Source organism: Scyliorhinus canicula, chromosome 14 (assembly GCF_902713615.1).
Source record: "Scyliorhinus canicula chromosome 14, sScyCan1.1, whole genome shotgun sequence".
Taxonomy (NCBI): domain Eukaryota; kingdom Metazoa; phylum Chordata; class Chondrichthyes; order Carcharhiniformes; family Scyliorhinidae; genus Scyliorhinus; species Scyliorhinus canicula.
The window spans coordinates 160,429,839-160,453,543 of record NC_052159.1 but is presented as its reverse complement, the minus strand read 5'-3'; the positions used below and the strand labels follow the sequence as shown (position 1 = coordinate 160,453,543).

The window sequence follows — 23,705 nt, the reverse complement described above, 5'->3', positions numbered from 1 at the left end:
CGTGGTGCCATTCTCCACTTCTTCCTGTGATGTTTCTTTCCTTGCTTTACTTGTAACCAGATCAGATGTTATAGTTCTGCAGCTTGGCTCTCGGTACTGGTCCTGTGGCCATTGTATATTTTGAAGACGCGTTAAAACAATTCAGGATTGTGTTCCCAGGAATTCAGATCATAATTTAGATGGTTAAAGTGTGATTAGTATTGAGATTAGGTGGGTGTACGATGCATGTCAGATGAATTCTTCAGTTAAGAACTAGGTCAAACACAATAGGTAGCGAGGGAAGATGAAGAGGAAAATGAGACCAGCAAAGAGAGAATGAGAAAAGAACAATAATAATAATCTTTATTGTCACAAGTAGGCTTACATTGCAATGAAGTTACTGTGAAAAACCCCGAGTCGCCACCTTCCAGCGCCTGTTTGGGTACACAGAGGGAAAATTCAGAATGTCCAATTCACCTAACAGCACATCTTTCAGGACTCGTGGGAGGAAACCGGAGCACCCGGAGGAAACCCACGCAGACACGGGGAGAACGTGCAGACTCCGCACTGACAGTGACCCAAGCCGGGAATGGAACCTGGGACCCTGGTGCTGTGAAGCCATAATGCTAACCACCGTGCTGTCCTGCGGCAGTCAACCTTAGAGAACCCAGAAATCTCACAGCATGTAAATGGTAAATAAAAGCAAATTCCTGGGGATGCTGGAATCTGAAACCAAAGAGAAAACGCTGGAAAATCTCAGCAGGTCTGGCAGTATGCGTAGGGAGAGAAAATAGCTGACGTTTCGAGTCCAGATGACCCTTTGTCAAAGCTTGAAATGTTAGCTCTTTTCTCTCCCCACAGATGTTGCAAGACCTGCTGAGATTTTCCAGCATTTTCTCTTAGGTTGTAAATGGTAAATTAATTGTAAGAGGTGGAGGAGTTCCTTTAGTGACAAAGAGGGTGATGCTTGTCTAGAGGCACAGGACAACGTTAGAATACTTCACTCAATGAGTACATTCCTCATGTCATATGATGAACGGTTGAAGACTCTGGGTACTCGGAGTTTAGACGGCTGAGGAGGGATCTTACTGAAACTTACAGGATACTGCGTGGCCTGGATAGAGTGGATGTGGAGAAGTTGTTTCCACTGGTACGAGTATCTAGAACCAGAGGGCACAATATCAAACTAAAGGAACAATCCTTTAAAACTGAGATGAGGAGGAATTTGTTCAGGTGGTGAATCTGTGGAACTCTTTACCGCAGAAGGCTGTGGAGACCAAATCTCTGAGTGTCTTTAAGACAGAGATAGATAGGTTCTTGATTAATAGGGGGATCAGGGTTATGGGGATGAGAAAAATATCAGCCAAGATTGAATGGGGCAGAAGACCCGATGGACCGAGTGACCTAATTCTGCTCTGATGTCTTTTTTTTAGAAACATTTTATTGAGGTATTATGGTTTTACAACAACAACAAAATAAACAATGTACATGAATTTATAAACATAGTGCAAAAGCAGTCTTCCTCCCTTACAGGTCCCACCTTTACTAACCCCCTACTCTAAACTAAGCCAACCCCAGCCCCCCCTCCCTTTTGCTGACGGTTAATTTTCTGCAAAGAAGTCGACGAACAGCTGCCACCTCCGGGCGAACCCAAACATTGACCCTCTCAAAGCAAACTTGATATTCTTCAGACAGAGAAAGCTAGCCATGTCCAATAGCCAGGTCTCCGACTTCGGGGGTTTTGAGTCCCTCCAAGCTAATAATATCCGTCTCCGGGCTACCAGGGAGGCAAAGGCCAGAACGTCTGCCTCTTTCTCCTCCTGGAATCCCGGATCTTCCGACACCCCCAAAATCGCGACCTCTGAACTCGGCGCCACCTTTGTTTTCAATACGTTGGACATCACATCCGCAAACCCCTGCCAGAATCCCCAAAGCTTCGGGCATGTCCAGAACATATGGACGTGGTTTGCTGGTCCTCCCGCGCAGCTCGCACACCTGTCTTCCACCCCAAAGAACCTGCTCATCCGGGCCACTGTCATGTGAGCCCGGTGAATGACCTTGAATTGTATCAGGCTGAGCCTGGCACATGTTGTGGATGCGTTGACTCTACTCAACACGTCAGCCCATAGACCATCCTCTATCTCTCCTCCCAGCTCCTCTCCCACTTGCGCTTCAGCTCCTCAGTCTGTGTCTCCTCCGACCCCATAAGTTCCTTGTAAATGTCAGAGACCCTCCCTTCTCCCACCCACACTCTTGAAACTACCCTGTCCTGTATCCCCCTTGGTGGTAGGAGCAGGAAGGTTGATACCTGCCTGCGTAGGAAGTCCTGCACCTGCAGGTATCTAAATTTGTTTCCCCTCGCCAATCCAAATTTCTCTTCCAGTGCCCTCATACTTGGAAAGCTCCCCTCTATAAACATATCCCCCATTCTCTCAATCCCTGCTCTCTGCCATCTCCGAAACCCTCTATCCATCCTTCCCGGGGCAAACCGGTGATTTATTACAGATTGGAGACCACACCGTTGCTCCCTCTGCTCCCACATGTCTCCTCCATTGACCCCAGACCCTCGGGGCCGCCACCACCACAGGGCTGGTGGAGTACCGTGCTGGCGAGAACGGCAAAGGCGCCCCCAAGCTGGTGCCCTTGCATGAGGCCGCCTCCACACGCTCCCATACCGACCCTCCACCCACTTCCTGATCATGGCTATGTTCGCTGCCCAATAATTACTGAAGTTTGGCAGCGCCAGCCTGCCCCCCCCCCCCCCCCCCCCCCCCCCCTTCGCTTGCGGGGTCCTGCCTGCCCATACAAAGCCAGTGATTACCTTATTGACCCGTTTAAAAAAGGGCCGCGGAATAAAGATGGGGAGACATTGAAACACCAAACAGGAATCTCGGGCGGACTGTCATTTTCATTGTCTGCACCCTCCCAGTTAATGACAACAGAAGCGCGTCCCATCTCCGAAAATCGTCCTTCATTTGGTCCCCCAGACGGGCCAGGGTAAGCTTGTACAGCCGTTCCCATTCCCGCGCCACCTGGATGCCTAGGTAGCGAAAGCTTCCCCCTACCACTCTAAACGGCAGCTCCCCCAATCGCCTCTCCTACCCCCTTGCGTGGACGGCAAGCATCTCACTTTTCCCCATATTTAGTTTATACCCCAAAAACCGGCCGAATTCCCAAACTCTCCCCGCGGACCAGAGGCTCTCAGCGCAATTGCCAGTGGCTCTATGGCTAACGCGAACAACAGGGGGAGAGGTGGCATCCCTGTCTCGTCGCCCGATGCAGCCTAAAATAGTCCGCCGTTGTCCTATTCGTCCGTACGCTCGCAACAGGAGCCTGATACAACAACCTGACCCAGTCAATAAAGCCCTGCCTAAATCCGAACCGTCTCCGTACCTCCCACGGATATTACCATTCTACCCGAACAAAAGGCTTCTCTGCATCCATTGTGATTACTACCTCCCCCTCTCTACCTTCTGAGGGCAACATTATCACATTTAACAACCTTCTTACATTGGCCACCAACTGCTTTCCCTTAACAAACCCCGTTTGGTCCTCCCCAATAACTGGAGGACAAGATTTTGGCCCGCAGTTTGGCATCCACATTTAATAGGGATATCGGCCTATATGACCCACACAGCTCCGGGTCCTTGTCCCTCTTCAAGATCAATGAGATCATGGCCTGTGATATTGTCAGGTGAAGCACCCCACGCTCCCGTGCCTCATTGAATGGCCTCATCAACAGCGGCACCAATATCCCAGAGAACGTTTTATAGAACTCCACTAGGTACCCGTCCGGCCCTGGGGCCTTACCCGACTGCATGGCCTTCAGACCCTCCGCTATCTCTTCCAACCCGATCAGGGCCCCCATCCCTTCTCCAACCCCCCGTCCACCTTGGGGAAATTTGCCCCCCTAAGATGTGCCTCCTCTCCTCCGGCCCTGCTGGGGGTTCTGACCCATGCAACCTACTGTAATACTCCTTGAACGCCTTATTCACCCCTGCTGAATCTCCGACCAGGCTCCTGTCCCCGTCCTTTACTTTCCCTTTCTCCCTGGCAACCTCCCTCTTTCTGAGCTGCTGTGCAAGCATTCTGCTGGCCTTCTCCCCATGCTCATAGATCACCCCCCTCGCCTTCCTCAGCTGTTCTACCGCCCTCCCTGTAGTTAACAAGCCAAACTCCGCCTGTAGCCTCCGCTGTTCCTTTAAAAGCCGTGCCTCTGGGGTCTCCGCATCCCTCCTGTAGACCTGCAATATCTCTCTTATCAGTCGGTCCATCTCTGCTCTGTCTACCTTCTCCCAGTGGGTCCGTATTGAGATCAGCTCCCCTCTAACCACCGTCTTCAATGCCTTCCAGACCACCGCTGCCGAAACTTCACCCGTGTCGTTAACTTCCAGGTAGTTCTGAATACATTTCCTCAGCCACCCGCACACGTCTTCGGCAGCTAAAAGTCCCACATCCAGCCTCCAGTGCAGGTGCTACTCTCCTTGCTAACCTATAGGTCAACCCAGTGTAGGGCATGATCTGAGATTGTGATCGCCGAATACCCTGAGTCCTCCACCCCCATCAGTGGAGCCCTGTTCAAAATAAAGAAATCAATCCGGGAGTACAATTTATGCACGTGCGAGCAGAAGGAAAACTCCGTCACTCTTGGCTGTCCAAATCTCCATGGGTCCACCCCCCCATCTGCTCCAAGAATCCCTTTAGCTCCTTTGCCATTGCTGGCACCCTGCCCGTCTTTGGGCTCGACCGGTCTAAGCCAGGGTCAATAACTGTGTTAAAATCCCCTCCCATGACCAATTTACGTGAATCTAGGACCGGTATCTTCCCCAGCATCCACTTTATAAAGTCCACATCATCCCAATTTAGCGCATACCGGCCTCCCACATCCATAACTATTCTTCCCGCCTCGAACACTACTTGCTTATTAATCAGGATCGCGATTATTAAACATTCTGCCTCCGCCACCTTTTGAGGCACTTAAAGTTGTGGTTAGCACTTACTTCACAGCGCCAGGGTCCCAGGTTCGATTCCCGGTTTGGGTCACTGTCTGTGTGGAGATGACACATTCTCCCTGTATCTGCGTGGGATTCCTCTGGGTGCTCCGATTTCCTCCCACAGTTCAAAGATGTGTAGGTTTGGTGGGGTTACAGGGGCAGGGCAGGGGAGTGGGCCTAGGTTAGGGGCTCTTTCAGAGGGTTGGTGCAAACTCGAAGGGCCGAATGGTCTCGTGCTGTTGGAATTCTATGTTATGTGTGCATAAACCACTGAAAGTGTCAGGACAGGTGGCAAGACCAGTTAATAAAGCAGACGGTATTCTGAGATTGATTAATAAGGGCACAAGAGCAAGGAGGTTATGCTGAACTTGTACAAGACATTAATTATATCCTAGCTGCAATATTGTGCACTGTTCTGGGTGCCATGCTATAGGAAAGATGTGAACGCATTGGCGAGAGTCCAGAAGAGCTTTGCAAGAATGGTTCCATGGATGAGAAACTGCAATTATGGGGATGCATTGGAGAGGTTGGGACTGTTCCCCTTGGCGAGAAGTAGACTGAGAGGAGATTTATTAAAGATTTTTCATTTTTAAAAAAATTTAGAGTACCCAATTATATATTTTTTTCCAATTAAGGGCCAATTGTAGCGTGGCCAATCCACCTAACCTGCACATCTTTGGGTTGTGCGGGTGGAACACACGCAGACACTGGTAGAATGTGCAAACTCTACACAGACAGTGACCCAGAGCCGGGATTCAAACCCGGGTCCTCCGTGCCGTAGTCCCATTGCGCCACATGCCGCCCAAAGATTTTTCATTTTAACAAAATAACCATATAAAACAGATGTTACAAGTTACAATATAAAAGAAACACAACCAACAATATAGATAACCCTCCCAACTGTAAACTAAACCCTCCGCAACAACTGACCGAGACTAGCTATTTATCTCTGGTAGAACCCTCAATCGACTCCCTGACAGTGAACCAGGTACCTCACTCTACACCACCTCGTCCAAAATAGCTCCCAATTCCCACTCCCGTTTTGCCGTCAGCTGACTGTTGACAAGATCTGGCCATAGATACCAAAATACTCCCTCCACCAGACCTGGCTAAAGACAGAATCCTCCTCAACAGGGAGGACAGTGGTGACAAAGGAAATGAGGGAAATGTCTTTCGCAACAAGTTACAAATCTGGAAGTATCTGAACTAGTTCACCCCAGAGAGTTGAAACTTTAGCGACAGTTCCTCAAAACTGGCAAACCGCCCTCCACAAAAAAACTCCACAAGCCTCACAAGACGCATGTAATTTATCTCAAACCTCAGCTCTACTGCAGATATCTTTCTGGCCTCTCACAATCTAATGCCTTTTTAACTCTGATTTCAAACAGTAATCTGTTCTGGTTTCTAATTCTTCTGTTCCATTAATTTCAGACTTCTTGGAAACTAAATGCCTTAACTACTTGATCTTGAGAGCTCTGCACTTGTTTTCTTAACCATTACACCCATGGTATGGGTTTTCTCAGCAAAGCTGAGAGATATTACCCTTCTAGCCTTCTAAACCAACTGCTTCTAGCAGAGTTGTGAGAACTGCCTTCTCTCTCACTACCTATCTCCAACTGGCAATGAATTCAGTTAAAACTAAACTCTAAAAGCCTTCCTACCCTAAAGGTGCTCTCAGTTGCTAAGCAATGGCTTCTATTTCTCCAGAGGTTTCATTTACTTTTCACACTGTAACCTCTCCAAGCACAGTTTGAATTGAAACCAACCCCCCACCCCACATACAAACACTTCTCTGGCCTGAATCTAACCAAAGGTTTACCCCCCCCCCCCTACACAGAAAAACTAAATTAAACCTACTTAAAGCTTATATCCAACATTTACCAATACAAATATAAATCTCTTAAAACTACCTTTGTTTTCCTGACACATTTCAATATTCAGATCCCATGCCTCTGTAGTGGCTATAAGATCTGATTTATTTATTTCTATTTGCACCATCAGTTTTGTTTTGAATTCTCTGCATTCACATAGAGCTTTTATTGCCCATCCTTAATTGCCCTTGGATTGAGTGGCTTTCAGGTCATTTCAGAGGGCAGTTTAGAAGACTCAACTACATTGCTGTGGGTCTGGAGTCTCATGGAGGCCAGACCGGATATAGGCAGTAGATTTCCTTCCCTAAACTGTTATGACACTAGGTCAGTGCGCAGCCAGTTCCAGCCATACTTGAACCGGAATCACAACACAGTTGAAATTAGCTTCTATTTTAAAATACCCAAGGTCTTCCGCTGCCCAATAACTACAGTAACCAAGTTGGTAAATTTAAACACATTTAACTTTTTATTGATATACAAAAAATATAATTAGTTAACTACTACCCAATCTGTAACCCCCCTCCCTCTCTACACAAACACACACAGACAAACACAGAGGGGTGTAAAACAATGGTCAATGAAAAAGGATAAGAGTCTTTGTTTCAGATGGACGTCTTCCAGTTAGTCCACCCGACAGGAACCAGTCGCTGTTGTTTGCTGGGCAAAATATTGTCCCTGGTGAATCCATTGCCCACCAGCCAAACAATCGAATCAAATCCCTCCACTCTCTTGGGTGCCATAAAATCTGTTCTTCTGCCCAAAATACAAAACCTTATAACACAGTGAAATATTTAGCACTTTTGAGTTCCTTAATTCCTCTGCTCAACTTAAAGGTGTGTCTACATTAATGATCCATGGACCAAAAGCAATAAAGACACCATAAAAGAAATAGGAACTAAGTGAATCAACAAGATGGCCCCTTACAAAAGGACATTAGTGAACCAGATGTTTTTTTTTCTAACAATCTACAATGGTTTCATGGTCACCGTTATATTGTGGGAGGTAGCTTGAGTGCCCGGGGGAAACACACACAGGCATGGGAAGAATGCGTAAATTCCACACAGTCACCCAAGGTCAGAATTGAACCCAGGCCTCTGGCACTGTAAGGCAGCTGTTTCATATTCAGCATGCCACCGTGTTTCCCCAACCCATGTTGGGTTGGAGTTTCTTCATCACTACACGATGGTTCCCCTTACTGCCTGACTCATAGTCACACCCTCCTGTCCCTGACGTTTTGTCCCCTGGAACAAAGTGTCCAGGTAACTCTGCCCCTCTCTGATGCCCTGCAATGTCTGCAACTCAGATTCCAGCTCAGCAACTCTGAGCCAAAGTTGCCGAAGCTGCAGATCTGGCTGTCTGAGATTGCAGTGCATTCCGCAGATTCTCATGCTGCAGTCACAGTACAACACCAGCCCTGCCATTTCTGTCCAATCTTGTTTTTCAATTAGTCAATTCGTTAGTAATTTGCACAAATTAAGTAATAGAAAGTTGCACTGCAATCATTGGAGGCTGAACAACAGTAGAAAAAGGAGCCCCAAATTCCTACTCAATCTATGTCTTCCCCCAGGGGTAGTCTCATGTCCACACACCGTTTTCTGTGTGCAGTTTTAATATCTCTGCTTGTATAGAGCCTCTGATGGCTCACTAGATCGCTCAGCTTCCTACTACGGTAATTAACACCGATTGAGGGCAACTATTTTCAGCTGATTGACAGATAACTGCCACTTCAGGCAGCTCCTTGTTAATCAACTAACAAGGTTTGAATTTAAGAACATAACTCTTATATCTTTTTATTAAAACAGTAAAAAAAATATACACGGCCAAAAGGTGCAAACACTAATTTTGTGTTGGAGAAACAGGGTACCCTCCCCTCAGTATCAATGTATGGGGAGGATGGGTGGATATTCTGATTATTAAAACAGTTCACAACACATTGGTACAAGCATTGAACTTTGCGCTGGTAAAAGGAATAAGGATAATATAGACTTACTGACGCAGTTCTAAAGAATGTGCAGGAGCAGAGTGTGCTCGGGTATGCATCCATCTTTCAAGGTGGCGGCACATAATGAGAGAATGGTAGTAAAGCATATGGGACCTTGAACTTCATACAAACATACATATTAAGAACAGGAGTCGACCACTTTGTTTATAAATTGACTGGATTGCTCTGTGGGAAGCCAGCTTTCACCCAATAGCCAAATTGCCTCCTGTGCCGTAAACGACTCCATGCCTATATTAAGGGGTACAATGAGGGTGGGGAGAGATTCTATTCCTGCTGGTTGGGGGGGGGGGGCTCTAGGAGTGGGTGCTATTGTCTAAATGTTATAAATAACATTCAGAATTAAAGCTAAACCTTTCAAGAGTGACGTTGGGATACACTTTTGTGAAAAGATGGAAGTTTGAAATTATCATCCAGAAAAATAAAATTATGCCAGATCAGTTAATTTTAAATCTGCAATGGATAAAATTTTCATTCACCAATGATACTGAGTGTGTGTGGAGTTATAATGCAGTTCGGCTGTGATATTGTTCAATAGGCTCGACATGCTGATGTAACCCTGGTCTGGGGTAGATGGCGATGGCACGACTGAGAGTATTATCCATATCTCTTAATTATTGATTATCAAATAGATAAAAAGTCCGTATTTACGGACAGTAAGACTGGCAGGTATAATACTCAATACACATGTTCATAGAATTTACAGTGCAGAAGGAGGCCATTCGGCCCATCGAGTCTGCCCCGGCTCCTGGAAAGAGCACCCTACCCAAGGTTAACACCTCCACCCTATCCCCATAACCCAGTAACCCCACCCAACACTAAGGGCAATTTTGGACATTAAGGGGAATTTATCATGTCCAGTCCACCTAACCTGCACATCTTGGGACTGTGGGAGGAAACCGGAGCACCCGGAGGAAACCCACGCACACACGGGGAGGATGTGCAGACTCCGCACAGACAGTGACCCAAGCCGGAAGCAAACCTGGGACCCTGGAGCTGTGAAGCGATCGTGCTATCCACAATGCTACCGTGCTGCCCTCAGAGAGACAGCCTTTCAGATATTTGATATGAATTTTGGAGCTAGATTGCACGCCATTGGATTGGATTGAAGATGCAACTGTTTTGAGTTTAGTCAGCTCATGTAACTCTAGCTGATGAGTTAACAGCACTTTTCTAGTTTATATTTAACCCCATGCCTTTTTGAAAACCTTCTGTCAGTGCAAACTATTTAAGAATTAATGCATGAAATTAATGGTAACTACTTGTCAGATGCTTCATTGCCTCATGAAAAATTGATCCTCTAAAAAAGAAAATTGATTCGCAATCAAGTGTCAGATTGCTTTCCCTTAAGCCCAATGTCGTATGGTCTGAATGTTCTTGCAACTATTGTTAAGTTTATTCCTTTTTGTTTTCTCCCTCAGAGTTGTCAGGGGTATTCCACCAATGTCATACCCTAGCATCGGAAATGGTGCACTTTGTGCATCAAATGCAGTATTACATCACCTTTGAGGTACGCCCAATAAGGATCCAAAAGCTGTAAATTTGTTACTGTTTGTCAAGTTTGTCTTAAAATATATTGCCAGTATTCTTAATGTTTTCCTAAATAACTAATTATGTTTACACCACTTTGCAAATAACATGTCAAATTTAATGTGCCATTTTACATAAAAGTTTGTTTTTTATAAGTTTTTGACTGCTCCACATCCAAAAAGTAATCTTTTATTAATGAGTAATGTAAGACCATGACCATCCATTATTCATTCTTCTCCTGCACACACCGTAATCTTATCATCAGCACTTATGATGCTGTTGCCTTACGGGTGTTACTGACACCAACGGCACAAAATCCATTCAACTCCCTTCCTATATAAAACCAGCTGTAATGGGCCCCAGTCACTCCATCATTGACAACAGCTGTAGTACTGTTCCCCACCCCCTTCAGTGCAGTCACTGAGCATTGATATTTACTGCCTTCAAGAAAAGCTCATTTATAAATGTGAAGCACAAGCTGCTCTTCGTATACCCAGATAGTCTGGTATCACTCACTCCCTCAATACTCAGTGCCATTAAGTCCTGCTGGATGAATTGTGTATTAATTCCCTCATTACTATCAGTACACAGATAGTCCATTAGTAGATCTAATTGAGGTATATAAGATGTTAAAGGGGATTGTCAAGGAAGATGTTGAGCAGATGTTTCCCCTTGTTGGACAATCTGGAACAAGAGGCCACAGTTTTAGGCAAAGGGGTAGTAGATTTAGAACAAAAATGTGGAGGAATTGCTTCACTCAAGGTCATGAATTTGTGGAATTCTCTATCCCAGAGTGGAGTGGATGCCAGAACACAGCAAGTTTAAGGAGGAGATAGATAGATCTTCAATTAGCAGTGGGATGATGGGTTATGGGGAGTGGCAGGAAGGTGGAGATGAGGCTGAGATTAGATTAGCCATGATCACAATGACTAGCGAGGGGCTGAATTGCCTACTTCTTACTTAGCAGTTCTTATGGACTCGTTCTCAGTACACAGTCTGCTGGCATTCATTCCTTGGTTTCCTGCACTACTTTCATGCAGAGAATGGAAATAGAAGACAAACTACCTACTTACAGGAGTTTTCATTCTCGACATATGGGGAGGTGGTGGTCCACTGATATTGTCGTTGTACTAGTAATCCAGAGACCCAGGATAATGATCTGGAGACCCGGTTCAAATCCCACCACGGCAGGTGGTGGAGTTTAAACGCAATACACTATCTGGAATTAACAATCTTAATGATGACCACAAAATCAATGTCGTAAAAACCATCTGGTTCACTCTATAGGGAAGGAAATCTGCCGCCCTTTCCCGGTGTGACCTACATGTGATTCCAGACTCGCACTGCAATGTGGTTAACTCTTAACTGCCCCTTCTAGGGCATTTAGGAATGGGCAAAAAATGCTGGGCCAGGCAGCGAAGCCCACATCCCAAGAAATTTTTTTTTTTTTTAAAATGCATCCCGAGTGCCATAATCACACACTTAAAGCTCCACAGACATCTCATTTTGGTGAGGTCAGAGGAAATTGTAGGTGACTATTTGGCCTGTCTTTGCTCGCACTTCAGTTGAAAATATTTATTATAATCCATTTTCTCTGTCCTTGTTCCAACTCCCTTTCTATATTCTTTTTTTGAGTCCTTGCAAATAATATTTGAGTCTCTGTCTTGGCTCCTTGTGAAATCTTCCCTAATCTAAAACTCGGTGTGAAAGTATCATCTGTAAGTAGCTAGCTAATTGCATTGCACCTCAGGCTAAGATGAAATGATGATTTGGGAACAGGAAACTAGCTGTTTCCACACTTGTAGTCAGCACATGATTGCTCAGAATACACACATTGAGGTCAAAACCGAAAATGCTGGATAAACTCAGCAAGTCTGGCAGCGTCGTGGAGAGAGAAACAGTTAATGTTTCTGATCGAAATGACCCTTCTACAGAACCTCAGTTCTATAGAATGTCATAGAAGTACTCTGTTCGCAATGTTTCAAGATGATCAAATAACTTTTACGTGGTTCATTTTTCCAGTTGTGTTAAGAGTTTGTTTCTTTTGTTAATGATCCCAGGAACCCTTTAATTTTCTTCCCACTCTTCTCTGATATTGAGCTTTATTTTGCAGATAGGGAAGAAGCAGGTTGAGAAAAAATGTGGCCTTTGAATGCTGCCTTTCGGCTCGGTATTTTACAAACTTAAAAGTGTGAATTGGGACCACTGCGCCTCTGAATTTACTCCACAATTGTGGAACTTGGGTGCGAATTCTGGAGTATGGGGATTCAGATTCCAGTGTTGAGTTCTGCTGTCAGAATTAAACTCTCAAGTCTCATTGTACTGCAAATAGGAGGTCAACACGTTACAACAGCAGGTAAAAGGCCAGAGGGTATTCAACAAAAAAATTTACCTAAAATGAGGCTGAAAGCTGTTCAAAGAGGAACTAGTGAGACTAATGGCAAGTGGGGTTGGAGGACTTCCAGGGTGTCTGGGGGTGGGGAACTGTCAACAGGGGCCCCAAGTTGTAAGGAAACTTGATCTCAGTTTTGGAAAGAGGCAATGCATAGAGATGAGAAATCAGGCACTCTTGGTAAGCTGAGAACTCTAACATCTGAGTGATGTAGTTGGGATGTGATTGCAGGATAATTGAGGTGAGCTCTGTTCCTTTCAGGTATTGGAATGTTCCTGGGATGAACTGTGGAATAAGATGCAGCAAGCCCAGGATCTTGATCACATCACTGCTGCTCACGAAGCTTTTCTCAACACAATAATCTCTCAGTGTTTGTTGGACAGTAAATCTGAAGTAAGTGGTTTGAGATTGGCCCTTGTTGATTTAAGCATCTGAATCTGAACAGTAAGGTTCTGGAAGTTCTTATTTTTGTATAAATGAGACTTCAAGGTTAATCTAATATTTTTGACGTATTTGTTAATAGGATGTGAGCAAAGCTGGTAAAGCCTGCATTTATTGCCCATCCTTAAAGAGGGTGCTCTTTCCAAGGGCTGGTGCAGACTCGATGGGCCACTTGGCCTCCTTCTGCATTGTAAATTCTAATTGCCTTTGAGAAGTTGGTGGCAGGCCATCTTCTTCAACTGCTGCAGTCCATGTACACCGACCGTGCTGTTGGGGAAGGATTCCAGGATTTTGACCCAGTGACACTGAAGGAACGCCGATCTGTCCACCATCTACAAGGAACAAGTCCATAGTGTGATGGAATACTCTCCACTTGCCTGGATGAGTGAGGCTCCAACAACGCTCAAAAGAAACTCGACACCTCACAGGACAAAGCAGCCCGCTTGGTTCCTGTCCCTTCCACAAATATTCAATCCCTCCACCACTGACGATCAATGACAGCAGTATGCACCATCTACAAGATGCACTGCAGTAACTCACCAATGTTCCTCAGACAGCACCCTCCAAACCCACGACCACTACCATCTCCAAGGACAAGAGCAGCAGATACCTGGTGTTCCACAGGGATCCGTGCTCGGACCACTGCTGTTTGTGATATACATAAATGATCTGGACGAAGGTATAAGTGGTCTGATAAGCAAGTTTGCAGATGATACTAAGATTGGTAGAGTTGCAGATAGCGAGGCGGACTGTCAGAGAATACAACAAAATATATATAGATTGGAGAGTTCGGCAGAGAAATGGCAGATGGAGTTCAATCCAGGCAAATGTGAGGTGATGCATTTTGGAAGATCTAACTCGAGAGCAGACTATATGGTTAATGGAAGAGTCCTGGGAAAAATTGATGTACAGAGAGATCTGGGAGTTCAGGTCCATTGTACCCTGAAGGTGGCAACGCAGGTTGATAGAGTGGTCAAGAAGGCATACAGCATGCTTGCCTTCATCGGACGGGGTATTGAGTACAAGAGTCAGCAGGTCATGTTACAGTTGTATCGGACTTTGGTTAGGCCACATTTGGAATACTGCGTGCAGTTCTGGTCGCCACATTACCAGAAGGATGTGGATGCTTTAGAGAGGGTGCAGAGGAGGTTCACCAGGATGTTGCCTGGTATGGAGGGTGCTAGCTATGAAGAAAGGTTGAGTAGATTAGGATTGTTTTCATTGGAAAGACGGAGGTTGAGGGGAGACCTGATTGAGGTCTGCAAAATTATGAGAGGTATGGACAGGGTGGATAGCAACAAGCTTTTTCCAAGAGTGGGGGTGTCAATTACAAGGGGTCATGATTTCAAGGTGAGAGGGGAAAGGTTTAAGGGAGATGTGCGTGGAAAGTTTTTTACGCAGAGGGTGGTGGGTGCCTGGAATGCTTTGCCAGCGGAGGTGGTAGTGGCGGGCACGATAGCATCATTTAAGATGCATCTGGACAGATATATGAATGGGCGGGGAACAGAGGAAAGTAGATCCTTGGAAAATAGGCAACAGGTTTAGATAAAGGATGTGGATCGGTGCAGGCTGGGAGGGCCAAAGGTCCTGTTCCTGTGCTGTAATTTTCTTTGTTCTTTGTTCACTTGGACGGGCTGGAAGAGTGGGCAAAGAAATGGCAGATGGAATACAATGTGGAAAAGTGCCAGGTTATGCACTTTGGAAGGAAGAATAGAGGCATAGACTATTTTCTAAATGGGGAAAGGCTTTGGAAATCTGAAGCTCAAAGGAACTTGGGGATCCTAGTTCAGGATTCTCTTAAGGTTAACATGCAGCCATTCATTTACTATTTTAAAGAGTTAGTCACCGTCAGGTTTTTGGGGGCGTGTGGGAGGGTGCGGCAGGCTTTTAGTTTATGTTTGGGAGGGTGTTTTTTTTTTCCCGATGTGTTTCTTTTATGTTGTAACTTGTAACATCTGTTTTTATATGGTGATATTGTTAAAAATAAGGGCGGCACGGTGGCGCTGTGGTTAGCACTGCTGCCTCACGGCACCAAAGTCCCGGATTCGATTCTGGCTCCGTGTGGACTTTACATGTTCTCCCCGTGTTTGCTTGGGTTTCACCCCCGCAACCCAAAGATGTGCAGGGTTGGTGGATTGGCAACGCTAAATTGCCCCTTAATTTAAAAAAATTAATTGGGTACTCTAAATTTATAAAAACAAAATGAAAAATCCTTAATAAAATTTTGTTTAAAAAAAAAAGTTAACTTTATGCCCATCAGCCATCTATAAATGTTAGTAATTTTCCCACCTCCCAACTCATTTGGCAAGAACAATTTATCAAGAAAGATGTTAATTGGTAGTCGAGGGGAAAAGGTCAACTCCTTTTTCACCAAATTCCGTTATTGAAGACATTTAAACTTCTTCCTCTGCATTTTATGTTTCTCCCTCAATTCTTCAAAGTTTGCAAACCTACATTCTAAGCATAACGATTTTACCTGTTTCATGCCCCATCATGCCACTGTTTAAATGTTGTATTTAATCCTGCTATGGTGAATCGGTGGTTTCCATAATAGGGACTAGCACTGCCATGTTTCCCCAAACCAAAACGTCATCTCTATTGGCTCCAGATTTTGTAAGGATGCTGCCACCACCGGACTTTCTGTAAACTCCCCTGGGGTAAGTGGGGCCCCAGCGAAAGCCTTCAAGCTGCCACCCGTACACTGTGCTTCCTTCACCTGTACTCATTCCGCTTCTTCTTTCCACCATTGCCAAATCTTCTTTATATTAGCCGCCCAATTATAATATAAAAGTTGGGCAGCGCTAACCCTCCCACCTGTTGATTCCTTTGTAAAAACACCGTTTTAATTTTACCAGCCCATATAAAATCCAAAATTATTACTTCCATTTTATTAAAAAAGTGTCTTGGATAGAAATATCGAGAGGGATTGAAAAACAAACAAAAATTTTGGTAAGCAGTTCATTTTGATTGTTTGTACCTGTCCAGCTAATGAAAGTGGAAGGTTTTACACCTTTTAAAATCTTCTTTTACCCCCTCCACCAGGCCTGTCAGATTCCATTTATACATTGTGACCCAGTCATGAGCCTCCTGAGTACCTGAATTTATTTGGGTTAGTTTAAGAAAGGTAACTTAAATCTGTTTCCCTCCCCAGGGTATTTATTGGAAATATTTCACTTTTTGATATATTCAGTTTGTAGCCCAAGAAGGTTCAAAATCTTTCCAATAAGGGCTGGTTTAGCACAGTGGGCTAAGACAGCTGGTTTGTAATGCAGAACAAGACCAGCAGCGCGGGTTCAATTCCCCTTTCCTCCCTCCCCGAACAGGTGCCGGAATGTGGCGACTAGGGGCTTTTCACAGTAACGTCATTGAAGACTACTTGTGACAATAAATGATTATATATTCATAATTTAATCCACACATTTCAATGGGTTGGATATATATAATGATAAATCGTCCGCATATATCGAAACTCTATGTTCTCTATTCCCTCTAACAATACCTGACCATTCCCGAGAAGCTCGGAGAGAAATAGCTAGATGTTCTACTGCTAATGTGAACAGAAGTGGGGATAGCAGACAGCCCTGTCTCATGACCCAAAATAGTTGGAAATACCCCGAGCTAACCAAGTTAATCTTAACACTAGTTTGGGAGCTGTATATAACAATGGAACCCATGAGATGGATCTTTTCCCAAATCCAAACTTACCCAAATAATACCAGCAAATAATTCCACTCAACCCTATGAACAGCTTTCTCTGCATCCATAGCCACCGCAACCTCCGGCATCTTATTCTGAGACGATGCCATAATAACATTTAATGGACATCTGATATTATTAGACAGCTGTTTACCTTTCACAAAACCTGTCAGACCTACCATCACCACATTTGGAACACACCCTTGCAGCCGCAGTGCCACAACCTTAGCCAGAATTTTTACATCTGTGTTCAATAAGGAGCTGGGCCTGTACGATCCACATTCTACTGGCTCTCTTTCTTTCATGGGGGTTAATGGAATAGGCGCCCAAGTAAGCCTGGTCGATAATTCCCCCGTGACAAAGAATAAGAAAACATCTTGAAGAGATGAGGGGCCAATACTGTCACAAACCATTTATAAAAATCCATTGGAATCCATTGAGCCTGGTGCCTCCCCTGACTGCATTGCACCAACTGCATCCACCACTTCTGTCATTTCAGCGGATCCTCCGTTTCCTGCTGTTTCCATTTGTCAACCTCTGGGAAAACCAATCCCTCAAAAAATCTTCTCATTTCATTCCCCCCCCCCGGGGTTCAGATTTGTATAATCTCTTATGAACTGATTCAAATACTTTGTTAATATATTCTGGTGTTATAGAGTCATAGATGTTTCCAGCATGTTTACAGGCCCTTCAGCCCAGCTTGTCTATGCTGCCCAGTTTCTATCACTAAGCTAGTCCCACTTGCCTGCATTTGGCCCATATCCCTCGATACCCACCCTCCCCATGTAACTATCTACCTGGTTTTAAAGGACAAAATTGTACCCACCCCTACCACTGACTCTGGCAGCCTGTTCCAGATGCTCACCACCCTCTGTGTGAAGAAATTTCCCCTCTGATCTTTTTTGTATCTCTCCCCTCACTTTAAACCTATGCCCTCTAGTTCTAGACTCCTTTATGTTTGGGAAAAGATTATTATATTATAAGATGTTGACTATCTACCTTATCTATGCTCCTCATTATTTTATAGACCTCTATAAGATCATCCCTAAGCCTCCTAGGCTCCAGGGAAAACGTCCCAGCCTATCCAGCCTCTCCTTATAACTCAGACCATCAAGTCCTGGTAGGATCCTCGTAAATCTCATCTGCACTCTTTCCAGTTTAACAATATCCTTCCTATAATAGGGTGACCAGATCTGAACACAGTATTCCATGTGTGGTCTTATCAATGTTGTGTGCAACTTCAACAAGACGTCCCAACTCCTGTATTCAATATTCTGACCAATAAAACCTAGCATGCTGAATGCCTTCTTCACCACCCTGTCCACCTGCGATTCCACCTTCAATTCCACCTTCAAGGAGCAATGAATCTGTACCCCGAGATCTCTTTGTTCTGTAACTCGTCCCAACTCCCGACCATTAACTGAGTAGGTCCTGCCCTGATTCGATCTACCAAAATGCACCACCTCACGTTTATCCAAATTAAACTCCATCTGCCATTCATTGGCCCAGAGGCCCAATTGGTCAATCTTATGCCACCAATCTTGGTGTCATCTGCAAACTTACTAACCATGCCTCCTATATTCTCATCCAAATCATTAATATATATATATAGCAAATAACAGTGGACCCAGCACCGATCCCTGAGAGACACCCTTGGCATAGGCCTCCAGTTTGAAAAACAACCCTCATGAACCAACCTTTGGCTTCTGTTGTCAAGCCAATTTTGTATCCAATTGGCTACCTTACCCTGAATTCCGTGAGATGTAACCTTTTGCAACAACCTACCATGCGGGGTAACTTGTCAAAGGCCTTGCTAAAGTCCATGTAGACAATGTCGACTGCACTGTTCTCATCTACCTTCTTGGTTACCACTTCAAAATCTCAGTCAAATTGCTGAGACATGACTTTCCCCTTACAAAGCCAGGCTGGCTTTCCCTAATTAACCCTTGCCTGTCTAAATGCCTGCAGATTCTGTTCCTCAGAATACCTTCTAACAATTTACCCACTACAGAAGTAAGGCTAACTGGTCTGTAGTTCCCAGGCTTATCCCTACAGCCCTTCTTAAACAAAGGCACAACATTTGCTACCATCCAATCTTCAGGCATCTCTCCTGTGGCTGTCGATGATTCAAATATCTCAGCTAGGAGGCCGGCAATTTCCACCCTCGCCTCCCACAACGTCCTGGGATACATTTCATCAGGTCCCAGGGATTTATCTCTCTTGATGCGCATTAATACCTCCAGCACCTCCTTCTCCATAATATGTACACTCCACAAGACATCACTTTTTATTTCCCCAATTTCCATAACATTTGTGCCTTTCTCAACAATAAATACTGACGAGAAATATTAATTTCAGATCTCTCCTGTCCCTTCTGGATCTGCACATAGATGACCTTGTTTATCCTTAAGAGGCCTACCCTCTCCCTAGTCACCCTTTTACCCTTCATGTTCCTTATCTGCCAAGACAATCTCATGTCCCCTTTTTTCCCTCCTGATTTCTCACTTAACTTTACTCCACAAGCCCTATACTCTTCAAGGGATCCACTTGATCCCAGCTGCCTATACATGTTGTTACCAATTCTCCTCCTTTCCTCACTTGTATTATTTCCCTTGCGGCAACTTGTTGTCGCGTTTGGTGTGCTAGCAGTAGGCCAGCTGTTTTCCCAAACTCATAAATCACCCCTTGCTGTACGAAACTGATTCACCACCCTCCCTATCATTATCAAATTGAATTCCCCTTGTAGATTTTCTGTTCTGCCAAGAGTTCCTTGGTAGGAGTGGCAGAGAACCAATGATGGACACAAAGTAAACACAGATTGAAGAAATAAGACAAAAGTGGGGGTGGCACAGTGGTTATCACTGTTGCTTCACATCTCCAGGGTCCCAGGTTCGATTCCCGGCTTGGGGTACTGTCTGTGCGGAGTCTGCACGTTCTCCTGGTGTCTGCGTGGGTTTCCTCTGGGGGCTCCGGTTTCCTCCCACAAATACAAAGATGTGCAGGTTAGGTGGATTGGTCGTGCTAAATTGCGCTTAGTGTCCAAAAAGGTTCGGTGGGGTTACGGGGATAGGGTGGATGTGTGGGCTTGAGTGGGGTGCTCTTTCCAAGGGTCGGTGCAGATTCGATGGACTGAATGGCCTTTTGCACTGTAGATTCTATGATTGGGAGGAAGTTGGATATTGAATTGGAATGGGGACTATTGAGTGAAATTATGCACGGGGTCAATGCTACATCTTCATGTGCTAGGGTGAGTTTAATATAATTCAAGCTAGTACAAAGGGCCCATATGACACAGGAAAGAATGAAGATTCTTTACAGTAGAAGATAAATGTTAGAGATGTAAAGAAGGACCAGCTAACCATGTCCACATGTTCTGGTCATATCCACAATTAATGGGGTTTTCGATTTCTGTATTTAAAACATTATCAAAAATTGTGGAGGTGTAAACATTACTGGGATCGTCTTGAGCCAATTTTTGGCGTGACGGATGTGCCAGGATTAATAGAAGGGAAGAGAGCCTATGGGGTGGCCGTTGCCACATTGATCACCTGGGGGCGAATTGTATTAGAATGGAAGTCAGACGATCCGCCAGAAATACCGTCATGGTTGGGGGATCTTGCGGAAACTTGAGAAAATTAAATTTTCCCTTTGTGGCTCACATGAGCGGTTTTGGACACGATGGAAGCTGTTCCTGTCTCTATCTAGAGATCTGTTTGTTGCCTGCAGGAAAAGGGAGGTGGGTAGGGGAGGTGGGATGAGGGGGGAGAGAAAAAGGAAAAGATTTAATAGAAGTAAGAGAAAAATATCTCAAATTAGAAGAATTGTATTTTGTTTATTTTGTTATTGATTGTTCCTATGTTGTTATTTATATCCTTATTTTAGTAAAAATATATATTTTTAAAAATGTTAATAAACAGGTTCAGTTGGCAGTTATGGAAGTAATGTACAAATTTTAGCCAGGGATGTTTGTTACATGGAATAAGTGTCACATCTGATAACTGCTGATGGTTAGCACTGCTGCCCCACAGCTCCTGGGACCGTGTGGCACAGTGGTTAGCACTGCTGCCCCACAGCTCCCGGGACCGGGTGGCACAGTGGTTAGCACTGCTGCCCCACAGCTCCCGGGACCGGGTGGCACAGTGGTTAGCACTGCTGCCCCATAGCTCCCGGGACCGGGTGGCACAGTGGTTAGCACTGCTGCCTCACAGCTCCTGGGACCGGGTGGCACAGTGGTTAGCACTGCTGCCTCACAGCTCCTGGGACCGGGTGGCACAGTGGTTAGCACTGCTGCCTCACAGCTCCCGGGGCCCGGGTTCATTTCAGGCCTCGGGTGACTATCTGTGTGGACATGTTGTGGAGATGCCGGTGTTGGACTGGGGTGAGCATTGTAAGAAGTCTTACAATGCCAGGTTAAAGCCCAACAGGTTTGTTTCAAATCACTAGCTTTCGTATATGTTTATGAAGCATATATGTTTCTGGAACCTATCTCTTCATTCTCTTGATGAAGGAGCAGTGCTCCGAAAGCTAGTGATTTGAAACAAACCTGTTGGTCTTTAACCTGGTCTTGTAAGACTTCTTACTGTCTGTGTGGAGTTTGCACTGTCTCCCCGTATCTGCATTGGTTTCCTCCCACAGTCCAAAGATGTGAAGATTAAGTTGATTAACCATGCTAAATTGCTCCTTGGTGTCCAAAAAGGTTAGGTGGGGTTGTTGGGTTACTGGGTTAGGGTGGAGGTGTGGGCTCTTTCAAGGGCCAGTGTAGACTCGATGGGTTGAATGGCCTCCTTCTGCACTGTAAATTCTATGAATCTATGATCTATGTGAAGCCTTGAATGTTGACAATATCATGCTGCTCACAAATACAAATCTCTTCAATAGTTTGCACTCAAGTTCACAGTTCATGAACTCCAGGAGTTGCTGAGTCGGGGACCACCCTTTGAGCTGCTTGATCACCTGTGCACAGTGTGAATCAGTGATGAGAAAATTGAAGTATTGTCCCTTTGTGCTAATGCTATAACAGGAGGGTTTATAGGGGCTGCGCCATTCTGAATGGCCAGGGTCTTTAAAAAAATTTATGGGATATGGGTTGCACTGGCAGGGGCAGCGTTTATTGCCTGACACTAGTTGCCCTGTTGACTGAGAAAAATTGTACAATTTCTGAAGCCTGTTTAATCTCCCTTCAAGGAACTGTTAACGCAGCTTCGAGCTCTGTTTGATCGAATCCTGGAGTTTCAGAGTGCTCAGGATTCCGTGTACCGATCAGCTCTGGAGGAGCTGAATCACCGGCTCCGTTATGCAGAAAGCAAGAAGGCACGGCAGGCAGAGGTATGAGGATTCATTGTTCTGTCTCCTGGAACCAGAAATCTAGAAACAGTTGGCTGTACAGTAAACACGGATAGATTCACAGTTGCTTTCACACATATAACAGGATTTATAAATGAAGTGTGAATCATTTTCATCTATATAGCACGTTTCATCTCAGGATTTCAGAAAGTACCTGTCAGCTACGTTTTGAAGTGTAGTCGCTATTAACCCCCCCCCCCCCCCTCCAATCCTCTGGATTAAAAATGTTAGCCTCATCTCCCCTCTTATCTTCCTACCAATCGTTTTAAATGTATATCACTGACACCTCTACTGTAGTAAACAGGTCCTCCCCACCACTCTATCTAGCCCCCTCACAATTTTGTATATTTCTATCGAATCTCCCCTCACCCTCTTCCAAGGAAACCACCCCAAATGATCCAATCTTTCCTCTTGGCTGCAATTTTCCAGTCATGGCAGCAGCCTCCTGTGTATGCTCCAACGCAACTACATCCAACTACATCCTACCTGTAAATAAAGCAAAATATTGTGAATGCTGGAAATCTGAAATAAAAACGGAAAATGCAGGGTGAAGTAAACGGGTCTGTGGAGAAAGAAACACAGTTAATGTTTCCAGTCTATGTGACTCTTCAGAGTTAAAGAAATTTGATGAATTGTATACTGTATAAGAGAGGGGGGAATAGGTGAAACAAAATAGAAGGCCAGTGATAGATGGGAGCTGGAAGAGATTGCAACAAGGATGTGTAGGGCACATCCTTTCTGTATTGAGATGACCAGAACTACATGCAGTATTCACGTTGGATCCCAACAAATGTTTTCTATAGTTCCAGCATAGCCTCTCTGACCCTATATTCTATGGCCCGGCAAATAAATGAAAGGATTTCATATTGTGGCAATTGGAAGGTGTTAGGAAAATTGGATTATACATGTAGTGGGCAATTTGAGGGTAAAATGTTGGTTTAAAAAGAATTCTGTTCTGCAGGGCCTGGCCGGTTTTAGCAGCCAGCAGGTGAAATTGATGATGGAATGTATTTTTCAGTCTGGGCTAATGCATAGTGATTTGCCTGGGGAAGTCCCTAGAGAGTTCATGTGCTTTGCAGCCTGCAGAGATGAGTTGTTTTTCATGTTGGAGAGATGAGGTCATTGCTGGGTGGACCCAAGGAAGGCTGAGGCATTTTGAAAGCATTAGTGAGGCAGTTGGTGGAGAAACCTTGAAGAGAGGAATTACTTTCTGATCTGCCTGATTCCAAGTCCACAATTCTCCCACAGTAAGATAGATTGAGATCTGTATGTTTCTTGTTGTTTAATGGGGAATTGAATAGTAGTGTATAAGGTGTAATTTGTAAGCTGTTCTTTTGAGGTATGTAGTGAAAACGTTTAATATTATAGTTATAATAAAGTTTTGTTTTAAAAATATCCAAGCCCTATTTCTTCCAACAAACAATCCTGGAGCGAATTATTATTTCTGCAGTCTTTCTAAT

The 23,705-nt window shown here is 44.8% G+C and overlaps 1 protein-coding gene across 2 annotated transcripts in view; it reads left to right on the top strand.

The window, feature by feature from the left end:
- Positions 1-23,705, top strand: part of tubgcp3 (tubulin, gamma complex associated protein 3) — a 136,075-nt gene that overhangs the window by 98,763 nt on the left and 13,607 nt on the right. Inside the window, exons 19-21 of one of the 2 annotated variants that reach the window (XM_038818023.1) lie at positions 10,265-10,353; positions 13,027-13,158; positions 22,087-22,227. In XM_038818023.1, coding sequence (XP_038673951.1) covers positions 10,265-10,353; positions 13,027-13,158; positions 22,087-22,227 — 362 coding nt within the window. The remainder of the gene's footprint in view (positions 1-10,264; positions 10,354-13,026; positions 13,159-22,086; positions 22,228-23,705) is intronic. The other variant, XM_038818024.1, reaches the window with a different exon arrangement.